Source organism: Myotis davidii, unplaced genomic scaffold (genome assembly GCF_000327345.1).
Source record: "Myotis davidii unplaced genomic scaffold, ASM32734v1 scaffold647, whole genome shotgun sequence".
Classification (NCBI taxonomy): domain Eukaryota; kingdom Metazoa; phylum Chordata; class Mammalia; order Chiroptera; family Vespertilionidae; genus Myotis; species Myotis davidii.
This window is the reverse complement of record NW_006298634.1, coordinates 429,580-448,982: the sequence shown is the minus strand read 5'-3', so window position 1 is coordinate 448,982 and position 19,403 is coordinate 429,580. Positions and strand designations below refer to the sequence as shown.

Genomic DNA, 19,403 nt, shown 5'->3' with positions numbered 1-19,403 from the left:
AGGGATGTCTGACTGCCAGGCTGAGGGAAACCCCCCTGCCCCCAGGCACTCCCCTGAGGAGTCCTGGATTGGGAGAGGAGTCCCGAATTTTATGCACCGGGCCTCTAGTAAATTATAATTGTGATGAGTGCTAAAAAAGAAAAGCACTTAAAGGAAACTTTGAACAGGGCTGAAGATGAATGGAAGAATCTTAGAAAAAGTGAAGATTGATCTAAAATCTCAAGGAAAAGCAGAAATATGAGGTGAAGAAGAACTTGAGTATAAGAGGGGGAGATCATCTATTACAAAAAAAATGACCTTTAATGAGAAGCAACTAATGACCAAAATCACACTGAGGAATAGAGCGAATAGACAGAAAGTTGGAGTGATGAATGTGAAAATAAAATGAGATGCAGAGGAGCACGGTGGGTGTCAGTCTATGTTTGGGCTTGAATGCTTTGTTCAAAATTTTGGTCTTTATCCTAAGAGCCATGAGAATCCGTTAGGGTATTTTTTTTAAGTAGGTATTTTATTGAGGTATGACTGACATACAAAAATCTATAATAATAATAATCTATAATAATAAAAGGGAAATATGCTAATTCGGCCAGACGTCCTTCTGGACATCCCTTCTTCCAGATAAAGCCACAGCAGGTGGGGGCCAAGGCTCTTGCATGAATTTCATGCATCAGGCCTCTAGTCTACACATATTAGTGTATCCAACTTGTGTTAAGTTTAGAGATACCATCACCACAGTCAATGCCACAAACATATCTATCACCTCCAAAAGTTTCCTCCTGACTCCTTTATTTAGTTATATATTTTTGTGTGATGAGAACACTTAACATAAGATTTACCTCTTAGGAAAATTTTAAGCATGAGATGTACAGTATTATCAACTATAGGCACTATGCTGTACTTACTCATCTTGCATAACTAAAACCTTGTACCCTTTGACCAACACTTCCCTGTAGCCCCCAGACCCTGGCAACTACTATTCTACTCTCGGCTTCCATGAGTTTCATTATTTTTAAATTCCTGATGTAAATGGAGTGATGTAGTATTTGTCCTTCTGTCACTGGCTAATTTCACTTAGCATAATGTCCTCCAGGTTCATCACAAATGGCAGGATTTCCAGAAATGACTGCTTCTTCAAAGTGTTTTTTGAAGTAATACTCTTTACATAAGTCTTTGATTATATAAAAACTTTCTATATGTTTACAAATTGGAAATACCCTGAATATATTTTAATTCACTATTATTTAACCAACCAAAACCTAAAATCTTCATAAAATCTTATTTTCAAATAGTTGTAGTTATTTTTCGTTTTTCTCAAAGAGTATGAGCCTCATGGGTTCCTTGCAAGCATACCTATTTTTACCCAAAGGGCACATGATTGATTCTCTCTTAAGTCAATTATTCTTCCCAGAGAAAAATCTGTATACAGATAGAGACAGTCTACTTTAAATTAATTAATGTCATGCTGTTTGTCTTCAATATATCTTCAGCAAATAAATGAGAAGAAGTCAGTAAAGTGTGGCCGTATGCTTACTGAATCTTAATTACAAAGTTCATTCTCCCGTTGCCATATCCTTCCAGCATGTTCTGCCATTTTCTCTGCATTTTTCTCTCTGAACTCTGAGTCAACCAGCAGTTCTTCTATGTTGATTCTGTTTCTAAGCTCCTTGGGGATTCATGAATGGTAAATACAGCTGGATCGTCAGAAAGGTCGAATCTGGAAACCATCGCTATCCCTCTCTTGTACAGTTTTTTGGATCCATGTTCATTCCATCTTCAGTTCTTTGAAGCGTTGTTTCAGTCCAGCCATTATTTTTGGAACTTTCATAAAACTAGTCATATCCTGATGCTTCTGTCACTTTTTTTGAGTTTTTCAGAAATCATAATTATTATTCCCTCCATCATATTGTTTTTTCAGAATCAGGAGAAATGAGAGCTTTCTGTAGGAGTTCCTCTTTTCCCTTGATCTAGATAAAGATTTTCCTTTTGAAGTATAGTTTTAAGCAGCAAAATTAACATGCCAACCCCAAAACTTAGATTAGGATCTGGTCTGTTGCTTTTTATTTTCAAAAGTTTAAATTTTGTGCTTTTTGGTAAGTCTTCTTTGTCAGTGCACTCACACTCTATCATTTATACATTCTGGTGATTTTTCATTTTTAATAGTCTTTCTCCTCTTCTCCTTTTTCCTGTTGCTCCAATACCAGCTTCATTTGCCTTATCTCCTACCAAGACTCAATCCAGAGATTATGTCAGTTACAAACAACACAGTGTGACATGGCATGTCTCATGACTGTGTGTGTGTGTGTGATTGTTATTTTCTGCTTACCACAGTATTTTCATTGTTTCAGGTATTTGGCTTACATAAATATTGAGAATTAATAAAACAAAATCACTTTTAACCTGGTTTGTGCCAAGTTTAGACAGAGTTAGCATAGTTTAGTATCACATTCAAAATCTTCATGCTTCAGATTTTTATGTCTTCCCCGATGTCTACTTTCAGCACCATCATTGCTGCCACCAATACTAAATTGTGGGAAGTCTTTAGCTGGTGCTCCTTCTCTTTTCATTCCATTCATTTCCACAACTGCAATTGTTTGAGCTAAAGATCTTGTAATTCATATTTGATGGCTTTAACATGGTTTACTATTTTAAGAGTAATGTGTGATGATGGAATAAAAAAAATTTCAGTCATGAAAAGGTCACAAAGAAATTTATTTCCTGTGCATCTTTCAACAACTAACTGCCAAAAAAAAAAAAAAAATCTAAGAAAGTGAAAAGTATGGAAATAAGAACATAAAAGGGCAGGGAGTACAAGGACTTCTCTGAGAAATGAGAAGGAAGATGGTCAGATGTCAGTCATACATCTGCAGAAAGGGCAGCCACTCCAGTTGGGAGAGTTGACACGATAGAAGAGAGCTGTTATTGCATGCCCATAACATTTTCTTTTTAACTTGAGGACAGAATGATCGGGTAATTCTAATCCAGAATCTTTTCTGTACTTGGATTGCCATGATCATGTTCTAGAAAATTCCCACTCTCCCACTATGTTCCACTACCCTGGAACAGCAAAAGATTAGGGAAATAGCAACTATTGCTTCAACATTAGTGGATGGCTTTCTAAACGTTCTAGCCCCCCGGGGGGGGCATCCTTTTTGTGAGTATGTGACAAAACCAGCAAAATCTCTGACTCAAAATTCTTCTGCGCGCCAACCCTAATTTTTTGAGAACATGTTACACTTACTTGCTATCTCTTAAGGTGTACGTATGTGAAGAACCTTGAAGAAATAATAAAATTCATTCGGTGCCATGTTTGGAATGCGTGCCAGGGGTTGCCCACCCCTGTTCTAGCCTATTATCCAGCTTTACATATGGACAATGTCATGAGACAAAATTAATAATGACATAGTCATAAACCATAAAAAAATTCTGCAGTATTTACATTGGGTCTTGAATTTAATATTTTATTAGAACAATTGTCACACTACTCATTGGTTAGATTTTCTACTGCTTTGATCTATTTCTCTCTCTTTCTGTATATGTATGCACACACACATATATATACATAAACCACATTTCCATCACAGATAGATATATTCACATGGTATCATGTATATCATATATTTGTGTGATAAGACATATATATATATATGCATGATTTGATTGTGATATGTATAATCAATTATATAGCTTATATGGTAATAAATTATACATATTTGTCATATATACCATATTTATCATACAATATATTACATGTATATGTGTGTGACATGATGGATATATAGCTATAGAGAGATAGAAATAGAGATAGAGATGAAAAAATAGAAAAGACAGTTAATCAAAATACATCTGTGATGAATATATGTAGCTATAAGTACAGTTATCCTGGTACAGGCTAGCATGGGACTACTTTCTTCTCTGTGCTTTTCAGTCCTCAGAATTGCAACAACTCTGCAAAGCATTCTATTACCTCCTACACAATTCCTTACCTACTCTTTGTATATGGCACTCTACTCCTTTCGAATGAAGCAGAAGAAAATTTGTTCAAAATAAATATTAGGAAATAGACAGACAGAGACAGATAGATGATAGATGATAGATAGATAGATAGATAGATAGATAGATAGATAGATATCGATTTCCTATTTTTCTCTGAACATTTGCTGCTATTGACTTGCCTTTATCAGACTGCTTGGCAGTTTGATATAGGCAAAGACCAAATGGAAGTTCAGTTCTAAAATACTGATCTCATTTGCAGTGAAGTCACTAAAATTTTGGTCCTTCCAGCCACCACCAATTAATCAGTGTCAGACCAGGTCAGGATTTTAATGGAAGCCAAACAAAACTATTTTGGCTACTTCTGGCATTGGTGATTATATAGGCAGCAAAATGTCTTCTGAGGTCAATAAGAGAACAGCAACATCAGCATTTCAATAAACACTATTTTCCTTAGCAGTGCCAACATCAGTGATGTAAAAGTCCTGTGATTCTTTGGCAAAAGAAAAACTATTTCCCCTTCCTTATTCGCCAAGTTGTATGACATCTTTCCTCCTGTACTATATTTAGCTGTTCGTAATTGTCTACACTCTATTTCCTAAACTTTTGGGCAGAATTGTTCTGATTCAGCTAGCACATTTAACTCCTTCAGAGTTGGTATCCCTTATGTTCACCACTGATATACTGTGGTTTCAATATCAAGTCCACAATCCATATAGAGCTGTAGTGTAAAAGCTGCTATAGCAACCATAAACATGAATATTAAGTTTGTTGAAATGCATGCAGAATAACTAATGAGAAGTTTAATATATTCTGCATAGTTTTCTATTTCCTCAAAGTTTGGAAATCTATTTAGACATGGATTAAAAATACATATATTTGTGGGAGTCTAAAACTTTTCTTCCCTTAGCTTAAACTTATCGACCAGAGCTATCCTATAGAAAATCATGTTAACGAAATCAAAAGTGACGAATTTAATTCACATGTTTCAGGGAACACCTTTCAAAGTATTGGCTAGAGATGTTTACCTCATTCAGGACAGTGGTGGCAAAAAGGTCTCATCTGAGAGACATCTAAAGCTGGGCTAAATAGAAAAGATGAATCAATGTTAGTCAAAACATGCCAACATGGCCAAAACCAGTTTGGCTCAGTGGATAGAGCGTCGGCCTGCGGACTGAAAGGTCCCAGGTTCGATTCCGGTCAAGGGCATGTACCTGGGTTGCAGGCATTTCCCCAGTGGGGGATGTGCAGGAGGCAGCTGATCAATGTTTCTCTCTCATTGATGTTTCTAGCTCTCTATCTCTCTCCCTTCCTCTCTGTAAAAAATCAATAAAATATATTTAAAAAAAAAACATGCCAACATGTTTGAGTGAAAGTAGATGGGGACACAACCCAAACTCCATAGCAAATCATTTTGTATCTATCGTAAAAATTCCTAACAAACACTACGTGATTTCTTACCCAGACTATAAAATGCAACATTGTGAGTTGGAAGGCATTAGCCTTAGAAATCAGAATTCCTGGGTTCTAGCCCCAGTCCTCCCACTAACCAGCTGTGAGCTTGATACATTTCACCTAGATGGAGGTCAGTTTCATCTGTAAAATGAAGAAACTGGGGGGGGAGGGGTCCTTAAGGTCTTCTTATAGCACCCTATAAAATTAATCACTACCATTAGGAAAACAGCTCAAATACAAGCCCTACTGATTATCACTAGCCTTGTAAGTGAAGATTAGCCTTTGGTATACCAAGATTTCTACAGATCTGTGTAGTGTTGAACTTCTGGTAAACCTCACTTCATTGCTGGGAGCAATTTAAGCACTGAAAATAGAATCCTTCCTGCCAAACAAACTTCTAGAGAAGTTGAGAATGATAAAATAGCCAAACTGTTTTTCCTACCTTTAAAATCACAGTCAACGTTCTATCATATCTATCTACTATGTAAGATGCTCTTCTACAATATATACGTTGACTCTTAAGTCTACAATTTTTATTCATATTAGACTAGAGGCCCGATGCACGAAATTCGTGCAGGGGGGGCAAGGAGGTCCTTCAGCCCGGCCTGCACCCTCTCATAATCCAGGACCCCCCGATCCTAACTGCCCACCTGCTTGCTCCTTACCAGTTGGCTCATTGCTCCTTTGTGCTGCTCCAGAGGCAGGAGAGGCTCCCGCCACTGCTGCTGCACTCGCCAGCCCTGAGCCCAGCTTCTGGCTGAGCAGCACTCCAGCTATGGGAGCACACTGACCACCAACGGGCAGCTCTTGCATTGAGCGTCTGGCCCCTGGTGGTCAGTGCGTATCAGAGCGACCAATCATTCTGTCATAACTGTTGCTGGGCTTTTATTATATAGACTAGAGGCCCAGCGCACAAAATTGTGCACAGGTACAGTCCGCAGGCTGAGCCCACAATCAGGGCCATCTTCCCTGGCTGCCAGCAGCCGCCCCCTCCCCCACCACCACCCACCCCGGTTCCCTGTTCTCTATCCAGAGATGGGAGCCTGACGGCCCGGGGAGGGACTGAGAGGTCAGCCATTCCCGCCCACTTGCCGGCCCCACCCCTGCTGCCAGTCACCCTCTGTGAGGGGTACCCAGAGGAGTGGGGGGCCTTGGTCTGGCACCGCCCGCATCTCCCCCCTCCTGCCACTCACTCCATGTCCCCATTCACCATTGGCAATCGGAGCCCACTGGCTGGGGAAAGCAACCGAGAGGTGATCAGTGCACCTCATAGTGACTGGTTGAGCGGTCATTCTGCCGTTATGGTCGCTGGGCTTTTATTATATAGGATCCTAATTCATTTTCCTGGCAACTGTTTTTCATTATCAAGTATTCTCAAAATTAAGAAACATTTAAAAGTAAGAAAAGGTCTTTGCTTAACTTATGGAAATACAAAATTCTTTTGAAGGCCCCAAAAGTTTTGGGTAAGCCAAATGATTTATTTTCATCAACAGCAAACTTTTTATCACCCTATCTTTCTGCCTAGAGCATTAAATATTTAAGAAACTGTTAACAGGGAGTCTTTACTAAATCACTAAACTCACTAAATCACCAAAGCCAGAGGAGCCAAACATTTCTTAAAATCTCTGCCAGATTTATAATTTGCAAACTCACGCTAAAAGCATTTTATTGGCACTTCCATTTAAGTTCTAAAATACTCTCCACTTCCCTTTTAAAACCTAGCATGACAGTCTTCATTTTGAAATAATTTCACATTGCCCCTCCAAGACACCCTTAATAACAGCACCATCAAATGAAACAGGAACACAAAGATGAACCCTTTGACTGAGTCAGGTATCCATGCCATCTATAAATTTCCAGTATTTATTCTTTAGTACAAGGGTCGGGGAGGGGGGGGGTAAAGCTGTACCTAACCCTTTAGTCAAAATTTAATTTAAAAGCAAGTTATTTAAGCTCACAAGATATAATTTTAATTATGTAACACTAGTGATCATTAATAAATGGATACATTTTTACTCCAACTTCAAATACTTGTTCTGCTTTCATAACATGTTCCTACTTGAACAACTTTATGACCCTCCTGTGATATCTATATAGGCACCTCAAACCCAACATGAGCAAACCTAAACTCTTAGATCTCCACACCCTATCCCAACCCTGTCCCCTATATAACCCCCCCTCGCACCCCACCCCCGCCACAGTTTGTGCACTGTTCAGCTGTTCAAACCTAGGGGTCATTCTTGGTTCTACTTTCTCCTCACTCTGCATATCCTACTTATCTGCAAGTCCTGTCATTTCTACCCTTAAAATATGTCTTGAATCTATCTACTTACCTCTCTGCACTGGCACTACTTTCACCCAATCCAGCATCGCCACTGCCCTGAACTACTGACTGCCCTTAAATGGGTTCCCTCTGTCTACACTATCTCTTTCAATCCACATCACAGCAGCCACAGTAAGACTGGATATTTAAAACAAATCCTTATCTTGCTTAAACATGTTGAAGGGCTTCACATTTCAATTCATATGCAATCCAAACTGGTTCCCAAGATCTACAAGGCTGTACAAATCCAGACATCTGATGGTCTTCCAACCAGCCTCATTTCACAACCTTGTGTTCACTATGCTTCGACCACCCTGACCTCCTTTCAGTTTTTCTAACAGAGGCTCTCTGGAAGGAAGGAAGGAAGGAAGGAAGAAAAGGGAGAAATGCTTCTCCATGGAGGTAGTTTTCCTAAGGATCCCATCTAAGCAGGTTAGCAGGTTCACACCTCTTCCTCCCCAATCCCATCTCACTGATCTTCATAACATGCACTTTTATTGCCTTAGAAGCACTTATCACTGTGTTTAAATATGTCACTGTTTGCCTGCTTAACTCTTAACTGATCTTTTCCTCCATTAAACTGTTAGCTCCAATAGGGAAGAGACCTATCTCTATTGTATCTTCTGTGCCTTGCTCAGTGCTGATGCCTAATAGGAGCTCAACAAACATTGGTAGATGTGTGAGTGGCACTGGCCTGAAGGCCTAAAGTGAGTCTCCCCAAAATTCATATGTTGAAGCTCTAACTCCAAGTACCTCAGAATGGAACTGTGTTAGGAGACAAGGGGATAAGTTAAAATGAGGGCCTTAGGATGGATCCTAATTCAATCTGACTAGTGTCCTTGTAAGAAGAGGAAATTTGGACACGGACACAAACACACACACACACACCAGGCATGTGTGCACACAGAGAAAAGACCATCCAAGGGCACATCAAGAAGGTGGCCTTCAGCCAGCCATGGAGAGAGGCTTCAGAAGAAACCAAAGCTTCCAACACGTTAATATTGGATGTACTGGTCTCCAGAACTGTGAGAAAAAAATTCTATTGTTTAAGCCATCCGTCTGTGATGTACTATTATGGCAGCCCTAGCAAACTAATACAACCAGAATTAAAATGTAAATAGAAAAACAAATCTCATTATATCCCTAAGTAGTACTGTTATGTATTTCAGTCATTTGGTCTTGAATTCATAGTTATAACAGAGCGTAGTACAAATCCCAGATCTGTTCATTATCCAGTCAATCTGGTTCACAAAGAGATAAATTCTAAAATTTTCCACTTGGATTTGGCAGACTTCTAAAATTTTCCACAATGATTTGTCAAACTTATTTGTTTTTATCTGCATAAATGATAGCATTGACTAATATCATGCTTCTATAACACATTCAGGTCTGCCTCTTCCATTCAACTGTGGAGAAGATTATTCAGATGTAATACCATGAAGCTTAGGGACTGTGCTCTGCTTACATTGCAGAGACTATGCAAGAACAACCTAGGTCATAAACATTCTTTCCAAACAGAAAATAGTGATTTCATATTGTGTAATTGTGTCCCTCTCAATTTTCAAATTAAAAATGACTAGACAAGAAAGTATTCCGTGGTCTCATGAAAATCATTATTAACCAACTTTTTTCAAACTTTTGAGGTCCTAGGACATTAAAACAAACCTGTAGTCTGTTCCTTTAGGTCTAAAACTGGCTGTGGAAAGTGGATTGCATTTCTGCCTCCAACCTCATTCCTTTAAAGATGGATGTCAAGCCGAGGTGTTACATATGGTAACTGCTGTAACTGTGAAAATGCAAAATTGAGCCCGAAAAAGGTTTTTAATCTACAGCATTATCAATATGTTGGTGCAGTTCTGACTATTATAATTACTCCTCTTTTGAAAGCATTATTTCATCACTTGGCATACCATTCATTTTGATTCAGAGATTATAACAAGATTTTGTCATAGATTTAATAAGCATATACAGAAATCTTGTCTTTTTTTTGTCCATGGGGTTTAATGGATTTCAGAATTGATATTTCTCTTTTTTCTTTCAGTGTTTTGTTTTTTTAGCTCTATTATCTCCCACTTTTAAATACAGGGTTTTTCTAAATTCATAGATATGAAAGCAATACACCACATAAGATATAGCTATTGAAATATCAGAGATCCTCATATCTATTTGGGGTTTAGGGGGGCAAAAAACTTAAACTCCATTATTATTAAGAGAAGCAAATCAATGCTTCCTGTTTTTCTAAGAAGGAGATTTTAAGTTTGACTTCTTTCACCTGATTGTACAGTCACTAATGTCAACTCCTTCCTCCACAAACAGCTTCCACACAGTCAAATACAACTAATCCCCAGACTCTTCACAAGCACAGAACTGCTGGGGTCCAACCCCAGCAGGTCCAGGGTTCCCCAAAGGTGTGGACGGAGTCAGCCAAGAAGGAATGACAGCGAGACAGCGTTCAGTTGATCAGAAGCCTTGCCAGGATCTCTAGCCAAGTTCTAGAGTAAAGATTATGTAGCTTAAGCATGATTGTTCGTAGTTAAAGAGATTAACTACCCGCCTGGCACTTAGTGAAGGGGTTTTATTCCCTCCCTAACTTCAGGGGAAAATCTCTACCTGGGGAAACAACCTTTCTCGGAGAGGTGACCTTGGTTAAAACACATAGTGCCAAGAAGGTGAGCAAATATATTAAGAACAGTATGCCATATATGCCAGGTCCCTTGAAACAGCAAGGATGGACAGGCTCCCGGCACAGAACAGAGTGGGCGTTCCTCCAGTCCTGAATGGATGAGAAGAAAAGATGTTTTCCTGCAGATTGTGAAGACACAGTACAAACAAAACAATGAACGAGTGGCTGGCCATAGTCCTAAGATTGGTGAATAGAGTTATGGAACCAACACATCTTTTTTTTAAAATGGCCTCTTGCCCTAGCCAGTTGTGCTCAGTGAATAGAGCGTCATCCTGTGGACTGGAAGGGTCCTGGGTTCAATTCTAGTCAAGGGCACAAGCCCAGGTTGCAATCCCCAGTAGGAAGCATGTTGGAGGCAGCCGATCAATGATTCTCTCTCATCATGGATGTTTCAATCTCTCTCTCCCTCTGCCTTCCACTCTGAAATCAATAAAAGTACTTTCTTAAATAAAATAAAATAAAAATGGCCTCTTGTACTTGCTCCTCAAATTGTGTAGCCTCATCAATTTTTGTGGTAGTCATCTTCCACCAAAGTGCTTAAGGTCAGACCAGGCGGCATGATGCCTAAGTTGATAGCTTTTCTCCAAGTTTCTCTCTATAATATGTCTGCTTCTCTGGCAAGGAGATCAGATGCCCATACTCTTAGGCATACTCTTAGGATACATAATGAAAATGAGTAGGCTGATTCCAGCCAAAATGAGGCCAGAAGGATCACTCTATGTGGCACTCTTGTCTTTCCTAGTATTAGTGGTTTTATTTACTACAATGGTGAATGTGGGAAGGACCAGTGGCATGTTTTTGCCTGCTCTGATCAGAAAGGAGCTACTCTAATATCTCCTGCCCAGGCTAAAATATTCCAAGCAATAAAAGTGATTAAATTATCATAAAAGATAGGAGCCACAGAAAGGAGTTGAACATATTTTAATAGTTGAAAATACTCTATTTTTAATACAAAAATAAGTATTTAAGCTTGAGAGGGAATACCATATTCAAAGCTGTGGCCCTTGAGCCCTGTATTGTTCACTTTACATTAAATAATTTCTCTCTTACAATTATCACTGCCAGGACTTCTATATATCTCCTATCACTATGGCAACAAAGTAGTTCTGTTAATCTAATTAGGCAATATTCAATTACCTGTGTTAGGGGGAAAAAGATATACTTCTCCTTCTGCCAGAGTCATTATTGATTAAATGGAAAAGGGTTAGAAAGAGCATCTAGAAGCCCAATTTTCAGGCTTCTTGAGCCAATATTAAAGTAGACTTTGGGCAAAAAGTTGATTCTTGCAATTCTTCTAGTTGGTGGATTGAGCACTCATGCAAATCACCAAGTTCAGCACATTGCTTACTTGAGGGGAATCACCTGCTATGTTGTCATGCAAGTTAGTCCTAAACTTATAATTATACTTACTCTCTGACCTGTGAATTGGTGTAGGAATATCAATTATGGAGACATGCAAATTAGCTCAGCTCTTGGAACCTTGCCCTTAAAGAACATTAGTCTCTCTAATAATAAATGAAGGTAAGAACTAATTATTGCAGTGATAGTATTTGTGACATGATGTCCCAAGAGATAAAATGGTTATCTTGTAAGAACTAAACTAAGAAAATCAAGTCATCATTAAATGTTAAAGGACACATTCATTTTTTGAGCAATGCACAAGTGCAATTAATCAGGTTTTTAGCAAACATCATGTCAACCAGTGTTGCCTAAATAGCATTCCCATTTGGATTTTTAAACCTTAAATATGTTCTACGGGACTCCTGATTTCCACTTCCAAAAGAAGGTGCCTTTTCCTCTATTCGTGATTTCCACCTCAGTACACAACTTCAGTGCCACTCATTTGTTTGCTGTAAAATCTCATAAAACATCTTTGATCCCTCTCATCCAGTCCATTCCTAAATCCTGTCATTTCTATCTCAAAATATATCTGGTCCCCTCACTCCATTTCTAGGACAACCAGACATGTCTGGGCCACCATCACCCTTCAGTTGATCAACTACTGTAGTCTTCCTGTCTTATCCTCTCTACCAAACAGCCCATTCTCCATACTGTAGCTCAAATGTATACCAAATGATGTTCTGGATTAATGCCACCCAACGGCTTCCCACAACTCTTACATTGAAATCCCAATTCCTTCCCATGGTCTACCCGACCCTTCAGAATCCGCTCTCAGCCTCCTCCACCAGCTCCTTTCTATTCTTAAAAAAATGCCACATATATTAGATTTTGGAGGATGCCAAAACATAGTACCACAAACTGGGTGGCTTGAAACAGGAATGTATTCTCTCACAGTTTTGGAGGCAAGAAGCTCAAAATCAAGTTGTTGGTAGGACCATGCTTCCTCCAAAGGCTCTAGGGGAGAATCCTTCCTTACCCCTTTCTAGTTTCTGATGGTTCCAAGTGTTCCTTGGTTTGTGATAGCTTAACTCCATCCTCTGCTTCTGCCTCTGCCTTTATGTGGCCTTCTCCTCTGTGCTTGATCTTCTCTTCTGTCGGCTATAAGGACACTTTTCTCTGGAAATAGGCCCACCCACTCAATCCAGGATGATCTCATCTCAAGATCATTAACGTAATCACATCTGCAAAGACTCTTTTTCCTAACAAGGTCACATTCCCAGGTTCTGAGGCATGGGCACATCTGTTGGGAGGCCACTGCTCAACCCACAATTTCAAGGGTTTTTCATCATTAGGCTGTTGTGATTCTTTTTCTCTCTACTGGGAGCACTTTCCTCTCAGAATAGAGAATTAAACTCATCATTCAGGTCTCACGTGAGAGATATTATACTTTCCTGACGTAGTGCCTCCCTGGCCATCTTACCCCAAATGATCTCCCCTCCTTACTTACCCTCATCGTGCTGTTTATTCTCATCACAGCATTCATCGAAGTCAGATTTTCAGCTCATATATATAATTTTAAAGTGTTATTTTTTTAAAAGGAGGAAATAATCACAATTAAAGCAAGCTGAAGAGCATTTGAAACTCAAATCACATGACCAGAATGGACTGTAAAGCTTAGTTCTTTTTTATTTCCTGCTTACAAAGAGATCTAAAAACATGTGACCAGGTTCCATAGGCAAGTTCCTACCCATATAATCAAGAAAGGAAGAAAAGTGAGGAAATAAAGAAAAATCATTCATTAACTATTGTCTATTTAAAGCATATCATGTCCTTTTTATGCCACTTGTAACTAGGCAAAAGAAAGCTGCTTTGGAGCTAATATTTAAGATACCTTAACATAAAATGTCCCCAATTAATAAAAGGGTATGAAATTTGATTGTTTTTAACAGTCTTTTTAGGGTAAAAAAATAATAGTACCCTGTCTCTCAGAAGCGGGAGTGTGAAATACACCTGGAAGCCATTAAGAAGCCTTTTGTTATGAAATGCTGACACAGCCCTGGTATCAGTAAATAGTATATCATTTTACTGCAGATATTCAAGGCCTATAGCAATTCAACAGAAAATTAATCAGGATCACCTCGCCATACATCTCAACAGTATTAGCTAAATGCCAATTTTGTAATCACTTTCCATTAAAGCCAAAAATACGAATTAAAATTGATTTTTGCCTGTGCTTTGGTCAACGGCTGCCAATTAATGCTTGCAGTTGTAATGCAGACCTTTACTTAAATTAATTCTGTATGTTGTCTCCGTTCTGTTTATAAAGATAATGAAGTGTGAAAGGATAAGAGAGGTTGGTGCAGAAAAGGGCACTTCACATGCAGGAAGAACAGTGAAACACAAAGGATTCTGGGGCCTTTGCTAACATTAGCTCAACCATACTCCTTTATAAGCAGTTGTTTAATATGTTATTTCATATGAAAAATTCAATAAAGCCTCTAAACATATAAGTGATAAGAATCTATTCTTACAAGAGATTTAAATAATTAAATGACATTATTTTTTAAAGATTTTTCTGAATAAAGTCATATTCTTATTTGTGTAATGTGACCCATTTTTAAAAAGCAAGCCCATGAACTTGGCCCATGTTTGCAGGATCATTTGGAATTAATCGACAATAACTTAGGTTTCAATAAATGTTCTATAAAAAGTGATACCTATATAAATGTCAAGTCTGTTCATTAGAGCTAAATAGAAAAATAACAAACCAAAAATCTTTTCAAGGCTAATCCACAAAGGCTTTAATTGTCTTTTAACTTTTTAATTAATAAAAACCATTAATATGGTACCAAAGTTGAGGGTGTTTTTTTTGTCAGGATGGAATAGATGAAGATGAGAAGTTGGGTTTTCCAGTAAGTAGTAAGGGATACTGAGTCACTTACAGTCAGGTTCTTTGAAGAGCCAAAAATTAGAACCAGAAGCCAAATAGGCAAAATCTGAGTTCTAGATTTGTATAGATAAAATTCTAAGATCCCTTAAAAGGTAGGAATACATCCCTGGCTGATTTGGCTCAGCGACTAGAGCATCAGCCTGTGGACTGAAGGGTCCCCTGTTTGACTCCAGTGAAGGACACATGCTCGGGTTGTGGGCTCCATCCCCAGTAGGGGGCGTGCAGGAGGCAGCAGATCAATGATTTCTCATTAGTGATGTTTCTATCTCTCACTCCCTCTCCCACTCTGAAATCAATAAAAATGTGGGGTTTTTTAAAAAGGTAGAAATACATAAATGGTGTCCAAATTCAGAAGCCTGCATGGAATTTCTACCATTTTCTATAGGATTTTGTGTCCTTGCGACTTTTACTTCTTACTCCCAACTTCACCCCTAACTATTACAACTACAGATTACACTTTCTATTCCATTCTCAGACAAGCTCAAAATACATTTATTCTTAAGATGTTAGGAAGATAGCAATATTAATAAACAAGTATACCCTGAGAGTTAATAAATAATAGTTGTAAATCTCTCAGGTTTATTTGCAATGTGTTAACATAAAAGAATTATGTATGCCCTTGACATTAGGGCAGCATAAATCCTGACCAATACGAATCCCCAAATCAGAATTGTCACTATACCAAATAGCTTGTATCTCAATATGAGATATAATATGACTGAAATTTTCAGTTTGGACCAGGAGTTCATAACAAGAAAGTCATCTGGGGCTCCCCGTAAATTCATCTATGATCTCTTTATTCAAGTATATTTTGCTTACATAGCTAGGATCATATTTTAGATTCTGATTTTCAAACATCACTAGAAGAATATTCAAACATTCTACAGTTACATGACATGAAGAGGGGACTTATGATTGGTGTTTGTCAGACATCCTCCATATGTAAGAACATTATTTGTTAAAGATCCTCAATATCTAAAATTCCTCCAAACTTACATCGTTATTTTACATTCATCTTAATGATACAGAAACAAGTCAGAAAATATACAGTGGCCATTACATTGTTCTATGCAGCTCTAATCTGAAGTGTGTGTGTGTGTGTGTGTGTGTGTGTGTGTGTGTTCAGTAATTTTCCAAGCAGTGTCCCAATAGTGTAAATAATTTAGTAATTGTTAGCAGGCATTTTGCCAGTTATTTCAAGTGGTCATAAAACAAAGAAAGAGATTTCATATCATTAAAACCACGCTTCCTTGTCACTAGAAATAGAACTAAACCGTTAAATTGAGGTGAAATATAGAAACAACTTTAATCTCCTTGAAAAAAAAATCCACGTAAAACTATAACATCCAACAGACTTCCTGAAATTGACTAAAGAAACACCCAGAGTGAATTTCTAGAATGACAGCACTTTTCTTGAATTTATAATTTGTATTGACCATTCAAATACCTGAGGTTAATTTATGGTCTATTTGTGTTTGATTAGATGTGAGATATATCTCCTGAGCCCTTAGATACTTGATATTGTCTTTCTGTTGTCAAAAAACAAAAGGAAATGAAGAACCTATAAAATAGTAAACATGTGGGCAAATATAAAAGATAATTTAAAAGAAAAGTTATATTTTCAGCCCTCTGCTAGTAAATTTCACTCCCTGTAATGTTGTAAAGGTCCAAGCATAACTTAAGGTATCCCTATCTCCATCTTAATGTAGGGGGTTGGTAAAAATACATCTATCTAGAGATGACTGTTTCATCTGAGATGACGTACTGTGGTATAGCAACGAGGTCTCTCTGAATTGCCTGAACAATGAGCCCGCTGATACCATCTCTCCCCTCCTCTAGCCAAAGAAACTATACCTAACTCCAATGACCACATTACCAGTGTCTTTCTCCTCTCTGGAGAAGGGATTTCAACTTTCTATAGAATTCCCTCACTCCCCCACCAAAGAATCTCAGTATTGGGCTACAAATTTTCCCAGACAATTTATGCAAACAGTTGGTTTCTAAAGCCAGACTTCCTGGCGACTCAGTAGGCTGTGTGCCCATTGGCAATATTGCTCTCACAATTGCCCTATAACAGTGATGACGAACCAATGACACAAGTGTCAGAGGTGACACGCAAACTCATTTTTTTGGTTGATTTTTCTTTGTTAAATGGCATTTAAATATATAAAATAAATATCAAAAATATAAGTCTTTGTTTTACTATGGTTGCAAATATCAAAAAATTTCTATATTGTGACATGGCACCAGAGTTAAGTTAGGTTTTTTCAAAATGCTGACACGCCGAGCTCAAAAGGTTCACCATCACTGCGCCTATAAGAAGACACAGTGATTTCTACCTTGGACCATAGGAAAAGGGGCAGCTGAAGGAAAGGGCTGTGTCAGGATGCTGCCTTCTTCCCTTTCTTCTCCTTTTTCTTTCTAAACACTTCCATGCCTTGTAGTTCTTTTGCTTTCTCTTCTTTTTCTCTCTACTACCCTCCATCTCCGCCTCCTCCTCCTCCTCCCGGGTATCTTCCATATCAGCCAACCCAGAGGGCACAGCTGACTCCTCTCCGGACACCGACACCACCATCAAGCGCGGCCCTGATGGACCCTTTGATGCAGCCCTTCAACTCGCTGACGCTTCGGGAAGCCCATCACCAATGACGCGCTAGCCAGATCAACAAGGACAACCAAACCCCCGACTTGAGGACAGCTGAAATCCTTCACTGAAGAGGCCAGCAACCTTCTACAGGAACAAGGCTCCTTGTGCGCTCCATCCACTATGTTTATAGCTATGCTCGCTATCATTGCTTGTCAGTCTTCTTCCGAGTCTTAAACAACCCAATCCAAGAGGTGGCCGCTGATTTACATGCTAGCGAGAGAACAGAACCTGGCTACAGAACTTGGCTGGAGAACATAGAACCTGGCTCAAGAACCTGGCTACAGAACCTGGCTGGAGAACCTAGCGAGAGAACTAAGACACAGAACCTGGCTGGAGATCCTGGCTAAAACCTGGCTAGGTTGCTGATCAACTGAACGCTGCCTCTGTGTCATTCCTTCTTTGCCGACTCCGTCCATACCTTTGGGAACCCCTGGACCTGCTGGGGCAGGACCCCAACAATTGGCGCCCACGCCTACAGGGCACATGCACAGAGGCCAGCCCCCAGCTATTTTCCTCCATGGCGAGCGGAAGGGCTTGGGAGCGCCAGTTCCACCTGTGTGTTCGAGTGGACAAAATGGTGAAGATTGCCAAGACTCATGAAGATATCGAACACAGATTCAAGAAATTCAAGGCAAGAAGGCAGCTCTTGATGAAGCTCAAGGAGTGGGCCTTGATTCTACAGGTTATTATGACCAGGAAATATATGGTGGAAGTGACAGCAGATTTGCTGGGTATGTGACATCAATTGCTGCAACTGAACTTAAAGATGATGATGATGACTACTCATCATCTACAAGTTTGCTTGGTCAGAAGAAGCCAAGATACCATGCCCCTGTGGCATTGCTTAGTGATATACCACAGTCAACGGAACAGTATGATCCATTTGCTGAGCACCAACCTCCAAAGATTGCTGACCGGGAAGATGAATACAAAAAGCACAGGCGGACCATGATAATTTCCCCAGAGCGTCTTGATCCTTTTGCAGATGGAGGGAAGACCCCTGATCCTAAAATGAATGCTAGAACTTACATGGATGTAATGCGAGAGCAGCATTTGACTAAAGAAGAGAGAGAAATTAGGCAACAACTAGCAGAAAAAGCTAAAGTTGGAGAACTGAAAGTCATCAATGGAGCAGTAGTGTCCCAGCCTCCCTCAAAACGAAAATGGGATCAAACAGCTGATAAGACTCCTGGTGCCACTCCCCAAAAGCTGTCACGTTGGAATCAAGCAGAGACCCCTGGACATACCCCTCCCTTAAGATGGGATGAGACACCAGGCCATGCAAAGGGAAGTGAGACTCCTGGAGCAACCCCAGGCTCAAAAATATGGGATCCTACACCAAGTCACACACCAGCGGGAGCTGCTACTCCTGGACGCGGTGATACACCAGGCCAGGCAACACCAGGCCATGGAGGCGCAACTTCCAGTGCTCATAAAAACCGATGGGATGAGACCCCCAAGACAGAAAGAGACACTCCTGGGCATGGAAGTGGATGGGCTGAGACTCCTCGAACAGATCGAGGTGGAGATTCAATTGGTGAAACACCCACTCCTGGAGCCAGTAAAAGGAAATCACGTTGGGATGAAACACCAGCTAGTCAGATGGGTGGAAGCACTTCTGTTCTGACCCCTGGGAAAACACCAATTGGCACACCAGCCATGAACATGGCTACCCCTACTCCAGGTCACATAATGAGTATGACTCCTGAACAGCTTCAGGCTTGGCGTTGGGAGAAATTGATGAGAGAAATCGCCCACTTTCTGATGATGAATTAGATGCTGTTTCCAGAAGGATATAAGGTACTTCCTCCTCTACCTGGTTATGTTCCTATTCGAACTCCAGCTCGAAAGCTCACAGCCACTCCAACACCTTTGGGTGGTCTGACTGGTTTCCACATGCAAACTGAAGACAGAACTATGAAAAGTGTCAATGACCAACCATCTGGAAATCTTCCCTTTTTAAAACCTGATGATATTCAGTACTTTGATAAACTTTTGGTTGATGTTGATGAAT

At 39.5% G+C, this 19,403-nt stretch overlaps 1 protein-coding gene across 1 annotated transcript; it reads left to right on the top strand.

Moving 5' to 3' along the window:
- Positions 1 to 17,903: 17,903 nt before the first annotated feature.
- LOC102770336 (splicing factor 3B subunit 1-like) lies at positions 17,904 to 19,402 on the top strand (the record flags this gene model as incomplete). The annotated part of the gene is given in 4 exon segments (XM_015570924.1): positions 17,904 to 17,997; positions 18,000 to 19,118; positions 19,121 to 19,169; positions 19,171 to 19,402. Coding segments are annotated over 4 exon segments (1,491 nt in total), but the record flags the coding sequence as incomplete, so codon positions are not given.
- Position 19,403: the final 1 nt, after the last annotated feature.